This window comes from Diabrotica undecimpunctata, chromosome 8 (assembly GCF_040954645.1).
Source record: "Diabrotica undecimpunctata isolate CICGRU chromosome 8, icDiaUnde3, whole genome shotgun sequence".
Taxonomy (NCBI): Eukaryota; Metazoa; Arthropoda; class Insecta; order Coleoptera; family Chrysomelidae; genus Diabrotica; species Diabrotica undecimpunctata.
The window spans coordinates 20,703,874-20,725,239 of NC_092810.1; the positions used below are offsets into that span (position 1 = coordinate 20,703,874).

At 33.1% G+C, this 21,366-nt stretch overlaps 1 protein-coding gene across 1 annotated transcript in view; it reads right to left on the reverse strand.

Annotated features, from left to right (window-relative positions):
* The window catches only part of LOC140448721 (uncharacterized), a 368,374-nt gene extending 347,949 nt beyond the window's left edge, over positions 1 to 20,425 (reverse strand). The window contains exons 1-2 of the mRNA XM_072541834.1: positions 20,419 to 20,425; positions 19,554 to 19,762 (exon numbers count right to left, since the gene is read on the reverse strand). Of these exons, the coding sequence (XP_072397935.1) occupies positions 19,554 to 19,762; positions 20,419 to 20,425 (216 nt within the window). The remainder of the gene's footprint in view (positions 1 to 19,553; positions 19,763 to 20,418) is intronic.
* Between the last annotated feature and the right edge of the window lie 941 nt (positions 20,426 to 21,366).

Sequence of the window (21,366 nt, forward strand, 5' to 3'; positions counted from 1 at the left end):
TGGATCTTACCTTGTCTGCTTAAACATTTTATTCATTTTGAAAAACCACAGACATGCAATATTGGCATAATTACTGTAATTTATATAATTTATATCACCTATCTTTGTTTTATCTTTATTAGACAACACCCTAATATGGGTTTATTATTTTCAGCATTTATTTAACTTTGTATCGTGACCTGAAGATGCTTTGCATATTGTAGAAAGCGAAACCGGTCGTCTGATTAGTTAAATTAAATTGATTGTGAGTAAGTCTAATTTATTATTTCTTTTACCTTTTGAAATGGACTCACACAAGCAACATATTCATGATCTTACCAATTGCTATTTAAATGGGAATAAGCCACAATTGAAGGTTAAAATAAGTTTATTATCAGTTCAATTTCCACTTCAAAAATCGTTCTTAAAATACAAACAAAATACAAAATACAATGTTTGTATTTTAATCACGATTTCCGAAGTGGAAATTGAAACTTATTCAATAAACTTATTTTAACCTTTAATTTTGGCTTACTCTCATTTAAATAGTAATTACTTTAAAATGACACAAGAAAATAACTTCAGAACAATCTTACTAATTGGTTAATACACTTTAACTAATTCTTCAATCTAAACTTTGATATTACTATGCTTTTTTTAATGTGAGCAAGCTATTTACTTGAGTGTATAAACATGGAACAATTGGTCTGGTAAAAATAGTCTTATTCAGTAAATCCATCCAGTCCCACATCATTTCTGAAACCCTGAAATTCTAAATTGGTTCCGATATGTACATTGCTTCGCCTTCATTTCAGGTAATCACAACTCAATTCATCGCCTACTTTTTTAAGTCAATCAAATTTATATCAACGTTAAATATATAAGGGAATTTAAATCTTCAATCGCCATAAATTTTTTAGATCTGTATTATGAGACTCAATAACCACTTCAACTTTGGAATCTATCGCAAGCCCACTCAAATTGACCATGTGACCAATTGACCTTCTTCTTCTTGTGCCACTCCTATTGGAGATTGGGAATCATCAAGGCTATCCTGACCTTGTTTACAGCTGACCTAAAGAGTTCATTAGTGGTACAACCAAACCACTCTCTCAAATTACGCAACCATGACATTCTTCTAAGATCTGGATTCCGTTTTCCTTCTATTTTTCCTTGCATTATAGTGTGAAGTAATGAGTATTTATGTCCTCTCATCAGGTGACCCAAATATTCGAGTTTTCTTCGTTTGATCGTTGACAAAATTTTCTGGGTCTTTTCTTATCCTTCGCATTACTTCAAAGTTTGTGACCCTTTCAACCCAACTTCTTTAGCATTTGACGGTAGCACCACATCTCGAAACTTTCAATATTTTTTATGTTGTTCTGTTTGAGAGTCCAGGCCTCTACACCGTATATTAGCGTGTATAATACGTAGCCCCTTAGCATTTTTAATCGTAGAGGTATGCTTATATCTTTGTTGCAAAAGAATTTCCTCATCTTTATGAAGGTGGCCCTGGAAATTTCGATACATCTTTTTATTTCATTGGTTTGGTCTTCAGTGTCGTTTATTGAAGTCCCCAAATATTTGTAACTCGACCATGTGATACACTCTTCTTCTAATCATCCTCTTTCTCACAAATTACCCTTTTCGAAATTTCATTTTTACGGGTTGATTGATAGGTGTGATAAAGCTCAATAAATCCACTATAATAGCGGTATTCGCGAATGTAATGACGGGTTGTCTAAAACAACGTTATACAAAGAAGCCCTTTCTTATTTAAAATCGAAATTAATTTCGACCAACGATATATACTCGTTGTATATTAACATCGTTAATGACATCAAATGCAACAAAGTATGTCAACAATAGCAATGGCAAACGGAATAGAAGGCAGAGATTAGCTTTTCTTAGAAAGTTAGAAATTTGATTAGCGTCTTTTATTTCCATAATATAATTTGGTATTTCCACGCCAAAATTCTTTCTTCTGTACAAAATTCAGTACCACACATTATAATTGATCTCACGATAGTCTTATAGAACTAACCTTTTTTTTCTATTGATACCTTTCTTCTTCTTCTAGTTTCATGACCGTTATCGATCGTTAGATATCATGTTGGCTACCATATTCGCTATCGTGACTTTATTGACAGCAGCTCTAAATAACGATGTAGTTGATTTTCCATACCATTGCCTTAGATTTTTCAGCCATGATGTTCTTCTTCTACCTGGACCACGATTACCTTGGATCTTTCCGTGAATGATCAGATGTAAAAGATCATATTTTTCAGGGTGTCTCATAATGTGACCGAAGTATTCCAGTTTGCGTTTCTTTATTATATTGACCAGTTGTGTTGTTTGGTTCAGCCGTCTAAAGACCTCCTTATTTCTAACTCTGTCGACCCAGCTTATTTTCAGTAGTATTCTGTATACCCATATCTAAAAGGCTGTCAAGCGTCTAAGGATAGCCTCAGTTAAAGTCCACGCTTCCACTCCATACAGCAGGACAGGAAAGATGTAGCAAGATGTCATTCGAACTCTAAGGTCAATGCTAAGATCGTGACTGCAAAGTACGTTTCTCATTTTTACAAAGGCAGCTCGGGCTTGTTCTATTCGGCTTTTAATTTCTGCGGTTGGATCCCTGCTCTCATTGATATTACTGCTGAGATACACGAGTTTCTCTACTCTGTCCAGTGTGGCATCTCCGACTTTTATATCGTCATCCTATATATAATTTTGTTTGCTAACTGTCATATATTTAGTTTTCTTAACGTTGAGTTTTAATCCATACTGATCACAAGTCTGTTTTATTTTGTTCATTAGATTTTGAAGGTCTTCTCTGCAATTAGCAAGCACTAAGGTATCGTCGGTATCTCTAATATTGTTGACGGTTACTCCATTCACAATAATACCTTCGGTTGTCTCCATTAAGGCTTTCTTAAATATTTCCTTCGAATATAAGTTAAAAAGTAAAGGCGATAATATACAGCCTTGTCTCACTCCTCTTTTTATATTTATTTCATCCGACAGTTCTTGTCCAACCTTTATTCTTGTCACTTGATGCCAGTATAGATTTGTAATTATTCGTAGATCTTTATCGTCCAATCCAGCTGTTTCCAATATTTCTAACATTTTGTTATGTCGGACTTTGTCAAAAGCCTTTTCCAAATCGATTGCACAAATGTACACGTTTTGATTTATATCTCTGCATCTCTGTACTAGCACCGGTATACTAAACAAGGCTTCTCTTGTACCCAAGCCACTCCTAAACCCAAATTGAGTATTGCTAATTCTGTCCTCTAACAGCGTGTAAATTCTGCTGTGTATTACTAGAAGATCTTCAAAACGTGACTCACACTTTCTATCACACAGCATTCTGCTCGTCTCTCTATTTTATCCATCCTAATCTTAATTTTAAAAGAACATTCCAAATATTCTGTTTCGGAGCAATTTTGTAAGAATTTTGTAAGAATTTCTTACATAGTAATTATTGATCTTGATAGGGCATATGACAGAGTTCCCAGGGACCTACCGTAGTAGACTTTAAGTAAGACTACCTACTGGTTAAATATGTGAAAGGAGTGCAATTAAATACGATAAGGGTGCATTCTTATTTTTTGCAAGAGTTATTTACACAGAGCAGTAAGTTAGTTTTATTTCTTTTGCAATACTCGGTATACTTGTATGTGGATTTTCAATTTTCAGTAACTGGTAGCAACACATTTATTTTGCTGAATTTTGGATCACTGATGGGCATAAGACTGGATGTTATAACCACGAGAGAAGAAAGAAAAGAAGTAGACAATATCACTGCTATTAGAACCATGTTTGAACTGTTCAGTAATAATTGTCAAATAATATCATATAGTGCTGGTGAGTATGTAACACTGGATGAAATATTGTGGGAATTCCGCGGCAGGTGCCGTTTCCATATGTATATTCCCAAGAAGCCGGCAAAATATGGTATAAGTTTTTGCTTAAGTAGACGCCAGAACTTATTACACCGTCAATCTAAAGATTTACGCAGGGATTCAGCCGGAGGGTCCACATAAGATTAGTAACAAAACTGACGAAAAAAAAAAATTTATTAAAATCCTTTGTAAAAGGTATATATTTTTAAAAACCCAAACGGGCTGTTTTAGACAAAACGTTTTCGAAATCCATTATTCCATCATCAGTGTCTAGGAGTACATGAATGTAGTCACTAAATACATGGGTAAAAACCCGTTAACAAATAATTAGTTACATTTGTTTTACATTATATTTTATAAATTATTAGGATGTTAAAGTCTTATTATTAGGATGTCTACGAGGACTTAATGGAAGCAACAGTTGCTTCCATTAAGTCCTCGTAGACACACCGTCTCAGGACTTGCAACTTCAACGTGGAGTCATATGTCACCATGTTACCTAATCCAACGGTAACTTTAACATCCTAATAATTTATAAAATATAATGTAAAACAAATGTAACTAATTATTTGTTAACGGGTTTTTTACCCATGTATTTAGTGGCTACATTCATGTACTCCTAGACACTGATGATGGAATAATGGATTCCGAAAACGTTTTGTCTAAAACAGCCCGTTTGGGTTTTTAAAAATATATACCTTTTACAAAGGATTTTAATAAATTTTTTTTTAATATATGGTATACAGCCAAATACAGGAACGTAGATTCCTTGTGGAAAACTGACGATGTTGTAGAACGATTGCGTAAGCCTCTTTTTAATTCCAGAAGAAATGTTACGATGGATAACTGGTTTACTGGAATTGAAATAATGGAAAATATGATTAAAGATGATAAGTTAACAGTTATTGGAACTGTACGGAAAAATAAGCAACAGATACCACCGGCATTCATTTAACCTAAAAATAGAGACATATTTGGCTTTATTATATACGTTACTAAACCGTAAACGTACTAATACTTTATATTATATTCAAAAAAATAACAAATGTGTATTGGTAGATTCCAGTTTACATCACGACGATAACATCGATAAACAAACAGCTGTAATAAAGAAACCTGAAATGGTAACATTCTATAATGTGACCAAAGGAGGTGTAGATTGTAGGTGCAAGAAATACCCGACGCTGGTCTATGGTCATATTTTATGGAATGCTGAATGTAGCTGGGGTAAATTCTTTTATACTCTAGATTTCTAACAAAAATAATTCTCTCTTCTTCTTCTTATGGTGCCTATCCGTTACGGATATTGGACACTAACATGGCTATTCTGACTTTGTTGACTGCTGCCCTGAAAAGTCCGGTAGTGGTTAAGTTAAACCATTTTCGCAGGTTATGCAGCCAGGATATTCTTCTTCGTCCTGGACCTCTTTTCCCATACACTTTACCTTGAAGTATGGTCCGAAGTAGGTTGTATCGTTGTTCATTGCGCATTATATGGCCCAGGTATTCTAGTTTGCGACGTTTTATGGTTATGACTAGTTCGCGCTCTTTACCCATTCTATGTAGTACTTCTTCGTTGGTAACTCTGTTTATCCAGGAAATCCTCATAATGCGTCTATAGCACCGCATATCAAATGCTTCGAGTCTCTTCAGTGATGCTTCAGTTAAGTTCCATGGCCTCACGCCATATAAAAGAACGGAGAATAGTTCTCTCGCTAGACGAAATTTTTTAAAACAGTTATCATTGCAGTTGATGAAAAACCATTTGATGAAAAGAGCTGAAAACATGCATTGGCCACTCCAAACCCGAAATGATGCAAGAAAATTTGCTGGAATGGAACCAATAGATGAGAATAACCCTGAGCCTCAACCACAAGAGAAAATACTGTTCATTTTGAAAGAATAGAAAAATTAGATATTATTGAAAAAGATGCGCCTATTATATTTGTGTGCAATATGCTAATTACGTATGTCCTGATTGTCGTGAAAACTTCTGACTTCCTAATACTATCGAAAACTTGTGATTTTAACATTTTAAGTTTCCAGTATAAACCCACTATAGTAAGGAATATCTAATGTACATATTTCTGATACTTTATAATATTAAACTCCTAGTTTTATTGTTGCATAATTGTTCATTAAAACTTGTTACCCATAGGCCTCTCAAGCTTAACTTGTGCTATCATGGAATTTTTTTCACGTGTTTCTTGTAGGGTTAACAAATTCAATTTTTTTGCATATTTTGGCGTCTAATGTTGTGAACATCCTGTACTAACAATATCAGTTTTATTTACCTATAAAACGTTGCAACATTGCCAAATTCATTTTAAATGAAGAATAAATTAAACGACAAACTTTCGCGGATTTCAGAATAATTTGGAACATTATTGAAAACCGGTTGCCAATATAAAAAGCGTTCCAATGGACCAAAAATCCCCTTCTGCGTCGATGAATATTTAATGTTGATATTTATTCAACAGATGAAAAGCTTGTTGCTGCTTCTTTTGTGGAAAGTAAAAGCAACTTTCTGCGCGATGTTTCAGAGTATTTTTATATTTAGTCCTGTATCTAGCTTGAGTATTTTTATCGCGTTTAATAAAACTACAACATGTTTAGTATAAAACTTTAAATAATTTATTTGATATGTTTACTCCAGCTTTAAAAGTTATATAGATGTAAATACGAAAAACAGACAGATATTGTCGTATAATAAAAGAGAAATAAAAAGCATTTTTAATGACAAGAGATACAAATATGGAGTAGAAAAATGAAAGGATGTTATAGACCATAAGGAGAGGATAAAATCAACATGGAAGGGAAAACTCTTACTTGAATTATGTTTAGACAATTAAATGATAATCATAAATCATTAAGATACATAAGCTCATAAGAGCGATTGTGTGTAGAGAGAGAGAGAGATGGCATTAGACAAAGAATCTTTTTGCCTTAGAAAATTGTTATAACGATGGTTAAATTTTTATCTGAGAATCGTTTATAAACTTGATTAGAATATTATATATAGATTTGTCAGAATAAGATACCATATTGCTGATGTTAACTGGTAGGCTAATATTGAGATCGATTAGATCTAAATATATTCTCCGAGTCTGTTCCCTATGATTAAGATAATCGAAAAACAAGTGGTTCAAATCTCTGATAGATTTGTTATTACACGAACAGAACTGAGTTTTATAGATTCCAATTCTATGCAGATGCTCTGGAAAGAGGTCATGGTTAAGTTTTAGCTGGGTTATCAACGAGGAATGTACTTTATTATAGTTAAAATTAAAATGGTGAATATTTTATGGTAAGCATGGATGAATAGAAAAGTTATGGTTTCTTCAAGTCTTCTGAACCTCTTTATAATTTAACATCCATCTTTTTCTGTCAATACTTCTGATAATAGAAAAAAGATCTTAAAAGTATTAACCATTTGTAGTGTCGGATATCTCAGATGTATTTTTGCCATACTGGTTACTAATTCGTTTCCAATTACTCCATTGTACCCTTTAAGCCAGAGCAAAGGTTTTTTTTCCTGGTTTTCCCTCATAGTTTACTATGGAGTCACTAACAGGAGATTTTTACTGTCATCATGGCATGTGTTTGTCTTTTTAAAGAAGAATTACAGGCTATGATTTTTTCTGACAGACATTCTTAAGTTAAAGTTGATTCCATGTAATCGAATGAACTATCTGACAATATAAATGAGTCAGATAAAATTAAATTATTAGAAGAATTTTTCACCAAGTAACAAAAAAACAAAATTTGTTTAATTTACTAATGTAAACCTATGCATTTGACATTGTTTAACATCTTTATATGACTTTACAATCATTAGAACTGAAAAAGTGCAGAAAATACTTCACGAAACGTTTTCCATTAAAACATTGAAATAGTTTTTTCATAGTTTTTTTTTTATATATATTTTATATTATATATATATATATATATATATATATATATATATATATATATATATATATATATATATATATATATATATATATATATATATATATATATATATATATGTATATATTAAGATACATATCGATACCTTTTTGCCATAACATCGTAAGTCTCGTTTAGTAAATTTTACAGTACGGCAGTTTTTTCAATAAACGTGTTTAGAAATGTCCAATTGAAGTGAAAATTGGCATCTGGACGTATTATGATGAGTGTTTGAAGTAAAGTAATGATTTTTCTTCAAAATAATTTCAGTTTTTTTGTAATTGGACTTACGTTACTTTGGAAGCATCAAAAATAATTTTGCTACTATTGTTTTATACAAGTCTAACACTTACGATAATTTTGGTAAATTCAGAAATAATTTCACATTGTGATTTTTATCGTAAGCTCAGCACTTACGATAAAAAGTATGTTTAGACACAGCCCCTTAGAGTAACATAAATAATATATAAAAAAATACCAAAAATCGTTTATTTAAGGTAATTTATTTGTAAAAAGTAAAAAGTACAATACAATACAAAAAATCTAATTTTGGGGTCCTTCATTGCTTTCGTCTTTCTCATCGGATTCTGCTAGCTTATCTGGCGTAGCTGACGTTTTCATTAGCGTATATTAATTTTGAAACCTGAGAGGAATTATATTGCAACATGATAAAATCTAAAACATTCTGCTTCTGCTCTTTCCAGTCTTGTTATAGGGAACATGCTTATCTCTCTGATCTATTTTGGAAAATGAGGCTGACGTAGAGTTTTCTTTCGTATATGTCTAAGTTATTTGTGAAATATCCAAGGTTTTCAATAAAAATTGTTGGCACACCTCGTGTTCTATATCATTCCACCTAATGATATACTTGTACGAACATTGTCTTCTGCTTCTTCCAGCCTCTTGTTTTCGACGTTTTATTTCAACATCTTTTATGCATGAAAGCAGCCAGTCTCGTTGCCTTTGTAGGCTTCCCAAGTCCCAATAAAAATCGAAAACATGTTCTCTCACTATCTCTGGAAATTTTGAAATACACTGTTTTGGGCAATTAATACTGCAAGGATTCTCTCTAACAGACTTTTTGGCACCGAACTTGTGATTACTTTTCCTTATTGCCTTTTGCACGGTTTTTTCTGTTAAAAACAAGGTTTTCCCATTGCATCTTCTTTATTGTCAGGCGAGTTGCTGCCACCATTGCTAATATTTTCTTCAAAGGAATATTCTGAAGAGTGGCGACGAAAACGTTTAGCTGTATTACAGGTACGACTATTTTGATCATTTTCGTTACTGGAAGAGTCATAGTCAACGAGTTTCACAGAGGGTCGTGTTGAAACTACTGGCTGGTTCTGGTGAAGGTCATCATCAACTGAAGAACTTGGCACATTACATTTGGATTTTATTTCTGTTCCGTCGGCAGTGATATGGTAAATTATAGGTTCATCTAAACTAATTACGACCGTGCCTGAAGATTGTAAATCTTTTAAGTTCGAGATTTAACCAACTTGTGAAGGAATACTGGTTCTAGAGCATGTGGTTGAGCCTATAATGGTGTCTAAGGACTTTTGTGATACCAGTGAAATCTCTTCGAATTCGCTTGATACATACAAAGATGCTGAGTCTTTTACATCATACGAAACTGAAGATATTTCAAATAATTCGCTGTCAAAGTTAGTCACCCACATATAGTGAGAGGGACTCCAAGACACAGACCGAGTGGTTACCAAAGACGGTATGGCATTTGATTCTTCCGTTCCTTGAGAACTAAGAGCTAATCTTACTAGATGTCTTGATCTACTACTCATGGCGATAATCTGAAATAAAAGAATATTTTATCTTGTTTGTCGACTTTAAAATATTACTTATAAAAGTTCTATTATTTTGAATTATAAGTGCGCCCAATGTGGCCTCCAGTCTTCTTGTCTTTTATTTTTTGTTTGGCCATGTGTGATTAACGGTGTGGCCGTCCGATATTTATTTATTATCTTGTATTATTCAATCCTACGCAATATTACGCGTGAGATGAAACATCTAATATTCACCAAAAATGTGTCAACCGAGGTAAGACACCTTGTACGAAAAATATGGAACTTGTAGTACCTTATAATACTCACTACAAAATAATACAAAAAGATAGGATTACGATTCACTTGAGACGAAATAAATCTAGAACAACCATTACCTAACACACCAATACAATTACTAAGAAACCTCTATAATTTAAAAAAAAACTGTTATGTTGAGAAAATTTTGTTTTTGAACTACATTTTTTACTAAACTTACATAAATAATAACCGAAAAAATTATTTTGTGGTACTTACGTTCTGACTCTGCGGCTATACACAGTGCACTAATAGATCGTAAGGCACTTCGCTGCATCGTAAGTAGCAATTTTTGTACTACGTGACTTGCACCTTACGATGTTTTAGTGACCATGCGATGTTTTCACAACTACAAAATAGATTTGTTCACATTTTTATGTGACTTACGTTACAGCAAATTCGGTTTTTTTTCCAAGACTATGCTATTATATCTTACGATAATTTTGCTGGGAGGTGCCTGGCGGCTTGATAGATATGATGCTTCAATAAAACTGTTTTCCGTAAATTTGTCACTTACGATGTTATGGCAAAAAGGTATCGATATACCGATTAAGTTTTCAGTATGACCCTGACAGCTATACGTCTATTCCCTAACTCTCTAGTTCTCTATTCTAAATTTATGTACGCCTGTTCCCTTTCTACAATTTCAGCAGCTTTATTCACCTTCCAAATAATTACCATTTCATATTGAAACCAGAGCTGCATTCAATCACAGCAAGCAATAAAATATATAACACTCTTATTAGTCTACACCCCAGATTAATTTCTGAACCAACAGACGTGAAGAGCAGTGGGAAAGTTTACTTTCAGAGCGTCTCGTTGTCGTTAATATTAATGGGTATTAGCCGAGCAGGAAGCAGGTTCACGTTAATAAACATAGTTTTGAAAACTATGTCGGACGTCTTGTCTCGCTTCAAGTGAAGCCCTGGAGGAGGCTTTAAAACGAACCGAGAAATGGCTCCAGACTTCAGAGCACGAGGGTAAAGGTAAAACGAATGTTATTGCATAACAGAAATAAGTTTAGAAAGCAATAGCTTTGATACACAAAAGACCAGCAACAAAATAAGAAACTCACAAAATATACCGTGTTGTGATATGTGAAACATTATTTTAGTATATTGAAGCAACTTTTCAAGTGGTTATGAATAAAAGTTTTAAAATAATGTGTAGTATTTTATTAAACTGAATAAACACGTTAAACGCAACAAAGCATAGTAAAAAAAGTTATAGTGAGTCAAAATTTTAAACACGTTTGCTGTATTAGTTTTCTTATTCTTCTTCAGATGCAAATCCACTAATGGATGTTAGCGATCACATTTTCCATTAATTCTCTATTTCTTGCAATATGTATCAGAGATTGTATGTCGTTAATCCCTGCCCATTGCCTTATGTTTCGAAGCCAGGACATTTTCTTGCGTCCCATTCCTCTCTTGCCTTCAATTTTACCCTCGATTATAAGTTGGAGGAACTGGTATTTTTCATTTCGCATGATGTGACCTAGATACGCCGTTTTCTTTTTCTTGATAGTTTCGAAAAGTTGGCGTTCTTGGTTTATTCTTTTAAGGACATCTATATTTGTGATTTTCGCTGTCCATGGTATTTTTAGGATACGGCGATAGAGCCACATTTCGAAAGCTTCTAATCTGTTTATATTCCTCGTTTTGAGTTTCCAGCCCTCTAAGCCATATAGCAGCACTGACCACACGTAGCACTTAGTAAACGTTAGTCTCAGTTGAAGATCGAACTCTGAACAAGTCAGTACCTTCTTGAATTTTACGAAAGCTTGTCGAGCTTGCTCAATGCGACATTTTACTTCCCTGTCCGATGCCCAGTCTTCAAAAAGCCACGATCCCAGTCACTCTTTCAATGAACTTAGTATTCAGTGTTATGATGGAGTTTTCAAGTGCATCCAAGTTTCTGGAGATGATCATAAATTTGGTTTTTTTGGTATTAATCTCTAATTCCATTCGCTTACTGTATTCTCCGATTATAGTGACAAGTTGTTGAAGATCGACTATGTTGTCACAAATTAAGACACCATCATCAGCATATCGTATGTTGTTGATCAATACTCCATTCACTTTGATCCCCATCTTTGCATCCTCCAAAGACTCTTAAAATATGGCTTCCGAATAAATGTTAAATAAAAGAGGGGAAAGCACACATCCCTGTCGAACGCCCCTTCTTATATGTATGGGTTTGGATATAGAATTGTCTATTTTTAACTGTGCCGTTTGATGCCAGTACAAGTTTTCAATGCATCTTATGTCTTTTTGGTCTATATCAACTTTCTTGAGGATCTGCATTAACTTGTGGTGTTGGACACGATCAAACGCTTTTTGGTAATCTAAAAAGCATAGGAACACATCCTTCTTCTGATCGTAACAATTTTGGACCAGCATCTGTGTTGCTACTATTGCTTCTCGTGTTCCTAAACCTTGCCTAAACCCGAACTGGGAGTCACTGATGTCCCATTCACATTTTTTGTATAATCTTTGATGAAGTATTTTTAAGAATATCTTTAAAGTGTGACTCATCAGGCTAATGAGATTGTGATCCCCACATCTTTTTGCATTGACTTTCTTGGGCAGGGGAATAAAGGTAGAGCGTAACCACTGTTAAGGATAGCAGTCAGTTTCATAAATTAAGTTAAATATTTTGTGTAGTGCTGAAATTCCCCTTTCATCCAGTAATTTGAGTATTTCTGACAAGATTTCATCTGGTCCAGGTGCCTTATTGTTTTTTGAATTTAATATTGCCTTTTCTATTTCCTCTTTGGTGAATGAAGGGCCATTCAGCTGGTCGTCTGTATAAACTTCACTCATGGGTCTTTCGTCATGGAAGAGCTCCTGGATATAATTTTCCCATATATCAATTTTCTCCTTTTCACCCAGCACTATCTGGTTATCCTGATTAACTATGGTAGTTGGTCTTCGTTTTCTGTATATTCCAGCAGTCTCCTTAAGCTTTTTATGTAAATGATGTATTAATATGTATTAATAATATGTATTATTTATGTAAATTATGTATAAATATGTATAAGTTTACGCATTTTAAATAGTTGCTCTTCCGTAGACAATAAGTCACTTTAATCCACTTTGACCTTTGACCTCATGTTTTGATTTTTTTTTTTGGTGCAGGTGGGTATTATCTCACGTTCTGTATCGGATGACGTTAGGTGTACGTTAAATCACGTTAGGTATACATCAGAATACGTTAGATGATGTTAGGTGTAAGTTAGGTCACGACAGGAATACGTCAGGTTACGTTAGGTGTTCATGAGGTCCCGTACGATGTTAAGGGTCACGTAAATATTACATTCGATGTCAAACGTGAACACGTATAATACATGCCTCCGCCAAAAAATAGGGTCAGGGGTCAAACTGGATCAAAGTGACTTAATATCTACAGATAAGAAGTCACTTTGGTTTACTTGGACCTTTAACTTTCGTGGCTTGAACAATACGCGCATCTGCCGTTGCATACAGTTATTACGACGATCAAAATCCCCCATGGCTTGAATCGTATGCGCATTCGCTTCGCTTTTTCCTCACAATTATTACGACGAGTAAAATAATATTACACTAGAATTTGGTATTGTCGGTCGTTTAAACTTTTTTGTAGCTTTCCATATAGAGTGGTCTTCATGTGAGAGGTTCGAGAGGATAAGTCATAGACTAAATAGAGCATTACATGAGAAAAAAAAACGACTCTTTCCAGTTTTATTATTGGCAAAAGTGATAATAGTTTAAACAAAAGATCAGAAATTCAAAACCTAAGAAAAATTTGTAATTATATTATTTCTTTATATTTTATATATAAAACTTAAAAAATATCACATTTTTATTTAATTTTCCATATAGGTATCTGTTACATTTTTTCAGACATCTATCATTGGTGAATAAATCTTCTTCTTTTTTGTTACTAAACAAAAAAGAATTTTTAAACAAAATTTTATTTTTGACCGTATAATTGTCAAAGGTACACATTTTAAGTTGGTATTTATGACATTGAGGCTTATTTGTAATTGGTTGCTACTTTAAACTATTTATAAATTCAATTATTTTTTTTTTTTGTTAAGAAAATGTTTTCAAAATTATTAAAATTTCAGGGAAGAATTTATTAGATAAGGGCATTTTAGTATTAATTCTTTTTGACATGTATTTGCAGCAATTTTTATTAACGAAACTAATTTTATTTGGTGAGTTAACAAAAAATGTTTTTCTTTATAGTTTGTAAGATATTTTGTCTTTTTTAGCAGCTCTTGATAAGAATTGTAAACACAATTGAAAGCTCGAGATATTAAATAGTTAACCAATAACCAATAGCCCCTTTTATTGACTCCAACCCATCAAAAACATTTATATATATATATATATATATATATATATATATATATATATATATATTATGAATTATATTAACTTATAATTTAGACTTTAAAGAAACATTTTCAAACTTCGGATCCAAACTTGAGATCTATTGTTGATAATTTAATACAAGTGTCACATAGTTTTCCAACACATTCCTAAACAAGAGATGACTATGTAGTTCACGTATATCGCTTTCATACTCTATTTTAATATTATATTTTGCGCATCTCCAGAGAAATATTTCTCTTTGCTATTTTTGTTTCCATTTTAGATTATACAGTTTAACATAATACAACCTTGTCTGGGTGTTTTGCTGAACAATTTCAAAACGTCATATTCTTGATACCATACACACACGCATAAGAAAATTCGATTCATACGTAAAGATCTCAGTGCACGAAAATATTTTGATGTATTGGTAACAAAACGTGGGCCTTTTGGTAAGAAGAAAACATGTATTTACGCAAATCATTGCATTATACTAATCATTTTTACATTGTTAAAAAACACTGAATATATGTAAATTTTATACCATATTTCTTTTGCAAACTAGTATCGGTATTTTAGGGAAAAAAGTTTTTCTCTAGACATCGCAATTTGGTGAGAAAATTTCGATTATTTTCTAGTTTTAACTTACCGGTAAAACGCATTTATTTATATTTAAATACAAACATTTTATCTGTTAAAAGATGAGGGTCTTTTCAACATCTCAGCTCAATCCATCAGTTGGGTTGAAAGGTATATGAATTGTTTATTCTAGAGATCAATTTGTTGTTATAGTATAAGGCATAAAATACTAATGTAATTGTTGTTATTATAAGTAGTAATGATTTATACAGATTGGTGATTGGAATGCAGCTGATGAGAGTGTGTTTCGTGATCAGATAAACATTGCAATGGTGATAAGTTGGATGAGTTACTGAGGCCATTAAGAAACTATGGGTAAGTTTAGTGTGGTTAATTCGAAGTCTTCTAATAATCGATGCTTACCAGTCGAGATTACCAGTAAACATTCAGAGTTCATGCTCTTTTGTCATCAGTTTTTCCAGATATTCTCTATTGATTTTTGGAAATCGAGTTTTATATCGTTAGCTAGTTGAATTATGATCATTACAATGCTATGATTGGCAGCTTCTTTGGCAAAATACTCTGCAGTTTTATTACCAGTAATTCTAGTATGAGAAAGCAGCCACATGAGGGATACTTTTACATCGTTAGCAGACAGATTTTTGTGGACGTTATGAATGTTTTAAAGAAATGAGTGGTCAGTAAAAATTATATTAAATAAATAAAGAGATAAATGGAAGATGCATTTAAAAACGAACAGAATACTATATAGTACCTCTTGTTTAAACGCTGCATTTTAAGGGTAACCGAAATGGTAGCACGTTCATTTTTAGTAGTGACTGCATAGCCAACACCAGTAATAGTTTTAGAAGCATCGGTAAAAAGAAATAAATCATATGATGTTTTGGTACAGTTTTTAAAAACTCCTTCTTTATAAGAACGAAATTCGTGTTTATTAAAGAGGGTAATTAAGGTGTCTCTTGTATAAAAATATTTAGCCCTTCTTCTTCAGGTTCCTTCTCTTATCGGAGGTTGGAAATCATCATCGCTATTTTAATTTTATTGGCCGCGCTTCTGAATAATTCTAATGAGCTGCAACCGAACCACTCTCTCAAATTTCTTAGCCAGGATATTTTGCGTCGTCCTGGGTTTCTCTTCCCTTATATCTCCCTTGCATAATTAATCTAAGTAATACGTACTTCTCGCCCCTCATTATATGACCCATCTATTGAATCTTTCCAATTTTAGCAGTTTTTATGACTTTATTATTTCTTCATTTTTTGTAACACCTCTATATTAGTTACTTTTTCAGTCCACGATATTCTGTGGATTATCCTGTAGCACCACATCTCAAAGGGGTTTAATTTTTTGATTTCAGACTGTTTTATTGTCCACGCTTCCATGCCGTATAGTAAAGTAGAAAAAACGTAACAACGTAGCATTCTTGTGCGGATCTCTAGATTAAGGTTACGGTTGCACAGTAAGTTCTTCAATTTTATGAACGTGTTTCTTGCCATTTCTATTCTAGATCTGATTTCTTTTGTTTGATCTCCATCTTCGGTTAGCCACGTTCCTAAATATTTATATGTTGTTACTCCTTTGATCGTTGTATTATTGATGATCAGGTTATCTACATTTTGTGGTTATTTTTGAGAAATATTTAGCTCAGTCGGATTAAATCACCCATTTTTACTTGCTTTTTGCAATAAGAAATTCACTGATCTAAAAAAAAAAAAATGACTTCCAAAAAACTCAAATAAATTAACTTTTTATTGAAATACAACTTTGAGCTTGTTATCAACAAAATATTACGACTTTAAAATGTAAAACACTACACAAATAAACAATTCAATGTGACGTTTTGACATTTAAAACTTTATTGTGGCGAGGAGCATTCAAAGTTATCCAGATATAATCCATAAAATAGAAATATAAAGTAATACATTGCATTAATAACATGTTTCTTTAAATTGGCCGGTGTGTATATACATATACTTATTTGATGTTAAGAGAAAATTAAAAAAACAGGATTTTTACACAAAATTTTTAATAATTAACCCATTTTCTACAAGAATATCAATAAATATATTTTTTCACAAATATAACTGCAGATGACAATGGAATGAAACTAAATACATAAGAAAAAAACGCTGTGACCATATGGTCACACAGGGAGGTTACCTATATATACATTATGTATTTACTACTGTGTATGAAAAATTTCAAAACACTCAATGCAAAGTCCTAAATTACATTTTTTACACTGTGTACGTATCACAGAAGAACATCCTTCTCCTGCACATCTACGTCTTTTGCCGTTAGGAACTGGAACAACAAGATGGCCAATTTTGTCATATCGTAGATTGTCGGACACTCTATTCATGGACAGACTATTCCTGCTGACTGAAGGCTTACCAGGACGTCTAGGCGGTACTCCATATTTCCGCAAATACATCTGTGCATTTTCTTGGCGGAAAACTATATTACGTGTTTTTTTTCTTTCCTTTAAGGACTTCTTATAAAGCACCCAGGCGTTATGTAGGCGTACGTCAACAAGCCAAGTAAAAAGAGGCCAATACCACTTTTTACTTCTGATGCCAATTCTGTATCGTGCCACATCTTCATCCATTATATCCGTGCCACCCATGAATGTATTATATTTTGCAATAATCAAAGGCCTTTGTACTCGAATAATTTTCTCCTGTTGCTTAGAGTATCTCTTGACCTAACTTTGAGGATTGATGCCGTAGCAAGTTAATGCAGCCGTAACTACAGCATTATCCATCCATTTGACCAAGATAATTCCGTCATTTTTAGACATAATCAACAGAACCTCTAGTTTTAGTAGCCATTACTTTGTTGTCCGGCAAAGGGCAACACTTAGGAACTCTATTTTGTCTTATTGTTCCAGTACAGTCATATCCCCTTATTTGGTAGATCGTTAAGCATTTGAAGTAAAGGAGCTGTTGCACTTCCAAATTTTTCTACATAACTGTTATCAGTTGAAATTTGTTAACCTTGATATAACTGAAAATGAATCAAATAACTGTCTTCAGAATTCAAACACCAAGCTTTATAGCCAAAGCGTATTGGCATACTTTTGATAAACTGTTTACAGCTATGTTTCCCAAAATACTTGATCACTGAATCATCATAATTCATGTGCTGGGTTGGGTGAAAGTACTTAAGACATTTCATTTGCACCTTTTCTGTAATGGGGCGTAGCTTCCACATTTTATCAGTCCTTCCAATTCTGCGGTTATCGGCAAAATGTATACATTTAATGATTTGATCAAATTTATTCCTGCGCATAGAATTTTTCACCATGTGTACTGCCATGTCATCCTGTTGATCCCAATAATATGTTCTGCCCGGTAAGGGATGGTAGCCGGATAAAATTAAAAATCCGAAAAAACATTTTAATTCATCAATGGAGAGATTTGGATCTGGAAAATTCTTGAACGCAGCATATTTTTTTGTTTCCTGTAAAATATGCTCAAACATATCGTTGTCAAAAAAAAGTTCGAATAGTTCTAATGGACTCATGTCATAAAATTCATAACTTTCAGATTTATTCCCGTTTTTAAATTTTTTATTATGTATCAAATCTCCCTCTATCCATTGCTTAGAAATTCTACATTTTTTATTTTTTCCCTTATTTATTTGATTCACATGTTCATCAGGTTCTGTTGTCTTTATTTCATCCACAGAGTCTTCCTCTTCTTGTTCAATATTTTCGATACGATTTATTCGAACTTCAGCTGGCGCTAATAACTGTCTATGAGACAAATTGTCAACTAAACCACCATCGTCTTCGTCGCCGGAATCTTCATCCGTATCCTCATGAACATCTGGAGGAGAAATAAACACCAATGTTTCATCATTTTCTATATTTTCGTCATCATATAACATGGTCAATGCTTCTTGTAATGTAAAACCACGTCTAAAGAGAAAAAAACAGAAAATCTATTAATTATCACATATTATCCCTGTGTGACGTTATGGTCACAAACAAATATTAGAAGCTCTACCGCATTTGATACAATACTTTTGTGATAAATTATATAAATATATCTTAAACACATGTCTCTAGATCCTATTTGTTCAAAAATATTTTTGGTTTCTTTAAAAATAAGATTAAAAAATATTACTTACTCGAAGCGAACGTCCATTTTGATGCTTTCTCGTTGTAACACCAACAAACAACAACTATAACACGACTTTGTCAGCGAATAGATCAGGTACTGGGTATATCATTCGTTACATAGATATCTCTAGTCCGCGTGGTCGTATTACTAGTTGGATATATCGCTGTATGTGTTAAATGTTGTATATTTAAAAGGGGCCATTTAGTGTGACCATACGGTTACGCTAGCAGAAAACAGGTAAAAAATCAATTGCGAAATGTTTGCAGGAAATGTATGTTTTCTTACTATAAATATATTCTAAAGAAAAATTCCTCAAGTACCTTTTGTGATGTCCTGAACACAGCTAAATTTTTCTTATTTTTCTGGAAGTTACATAAGTATAAATTATATTTATATTATCAAGATTACCTAAATGAACCATTCTAAAATGTAAGCAAAGTCTTTCCAGTAACCAGTTGCCTCGATGTTCTCGATGTTGCCTAAACGTAATATTCTTTCAAAATTATATGCTGAAATAGATCAACTCACCGCTAATTGAGCTCCTGGTGTAGCAAAGTATCTGAAGGGGGGCTTCCTCCCTTTAATGTACTGAAAAATCTTGTTGTCAGCTTTACGCCATTCTACCTTATAGAGCTGTTCGGGTGGCACGCTGTGATCGCAACGTAGTATCACATCGCCACCTCGAATGGCGTATCGAGGCATTATGAGCTCGAGACGGTCGATGGTGCAGAAAAAACCTGAAATAAGAAATAAAATACTTAATAATGACAAAAAAAAATAGAAAAAAAAACAGACGATATTATCAAGTAAAAGGTTTTGTATAAACTTATTCTACATAGAGCTGGTGGAAGTAAAATATAATATAGAGTAAATCTTCTTATTTTGGCCACTTTTAAAAGATCATTTTTGGGATTTTAAAATATTTTTATAGTATACTAGTGTACTAATGGTCAGAATGTATAAAATACAAACAGATATAAAATAAATTTAAAAAATTATTTAAGAAATTAATTATAGAATTTATTACAATTGAGTCAGTGACTAGAATAAGGGCCTATAGGCCTATAAGCCCTTCTTCCGGAGAACATAGAATTGAACTCTTTATGTTGTTCTCTATCAGTCCATCAAATTTTTACGTTGATACAACACTTTTTTTTAGTGAATTGTTGGTACAGCTGAGAAAGATTTGTTCCTCTTAATCAACTCTCTTTTGGTAAATTTCTAATAATGTGATTAAGGGTATGTTATGTTTTAAACTGTTAGTTTAAGTGTATTTTAAAGCAATGGCTAGCGGTAAAGCTATTTTAGATAATGCGATGTCAAAGGGTGCCAAAAAGAAAATTGTTCAGAAAGGTCATTGGAAAGAAAACGTGCCAAAATCTAAGAGACAGACTGGACATTAGTATGTGTCAAAATTTAGCCAAAAACTGTACAGAGTGAGGTGTTTTCTGTTGTCCGTAAGTGTTGTGTAGAAAAATGTTTTGCAAAAATAACTTCGCAAAATCAAAAGCATTTATTTGACTCTTTTTATGATAATGCTTCGAAAAAAAACAAAACATTCTTCTAGCAGGTTATATGGCATTAAGTCAATAGACTGGGAAAATAAGGAAATCTCTATTAACAGAAGATCCTTAAACCACTTTAAATACGCACATGATGTAGTACTAATAGCCGATACGTGAAATGCACTAAATACGATGATTGAGGACCTACATACAGAATCTCTAAAAAAAAAAGGACTGAAAACGAAGTTTAGCAAAACTAAACTAATGTCAAACAAAGATGAAAAACCTATGATAAACATTCAAGGGACAGAGATAGAACACGTAGATAAATATCCATATCTGGGTCAAAATGTAAGGTAAGCAAAGAAAATCAGACTACCGAAATAAGCAGACGTGTAAAAATGGAATGGGCAGCATTCGGAAAACTCTCATACGTACTTAAAAATAAAAATATACCTTAAGGACTGCGAACCAAAGTGTTTAATTCCTGTATACTACTTACAAATGGAGCTCAAACGTGGATATTCACTAAAATAAACATGGAGAAGATTAGAACAACGCAGATAGCCATGGAACGACAGATGCTAGGTATCTCACTTAAAGACCATAAAACCAATGAAGACATTCGTAATAGAACAAAAGTAAAATATGCTGTAGAAAGGGTAGTTAAACTAAAATGGAAATGGGCTGGACATAACGAACGTCTTAAGGATGGCCGATGGAATAAAAAAATCTGGAATTGGCGGCTGTATGAAGCCAAAAACCAGGAGGAAGACCGCAAATGCGCTGGAGCGACGATATTAAATGAACTGCGGGACCAATGTGGAAACGTCTTA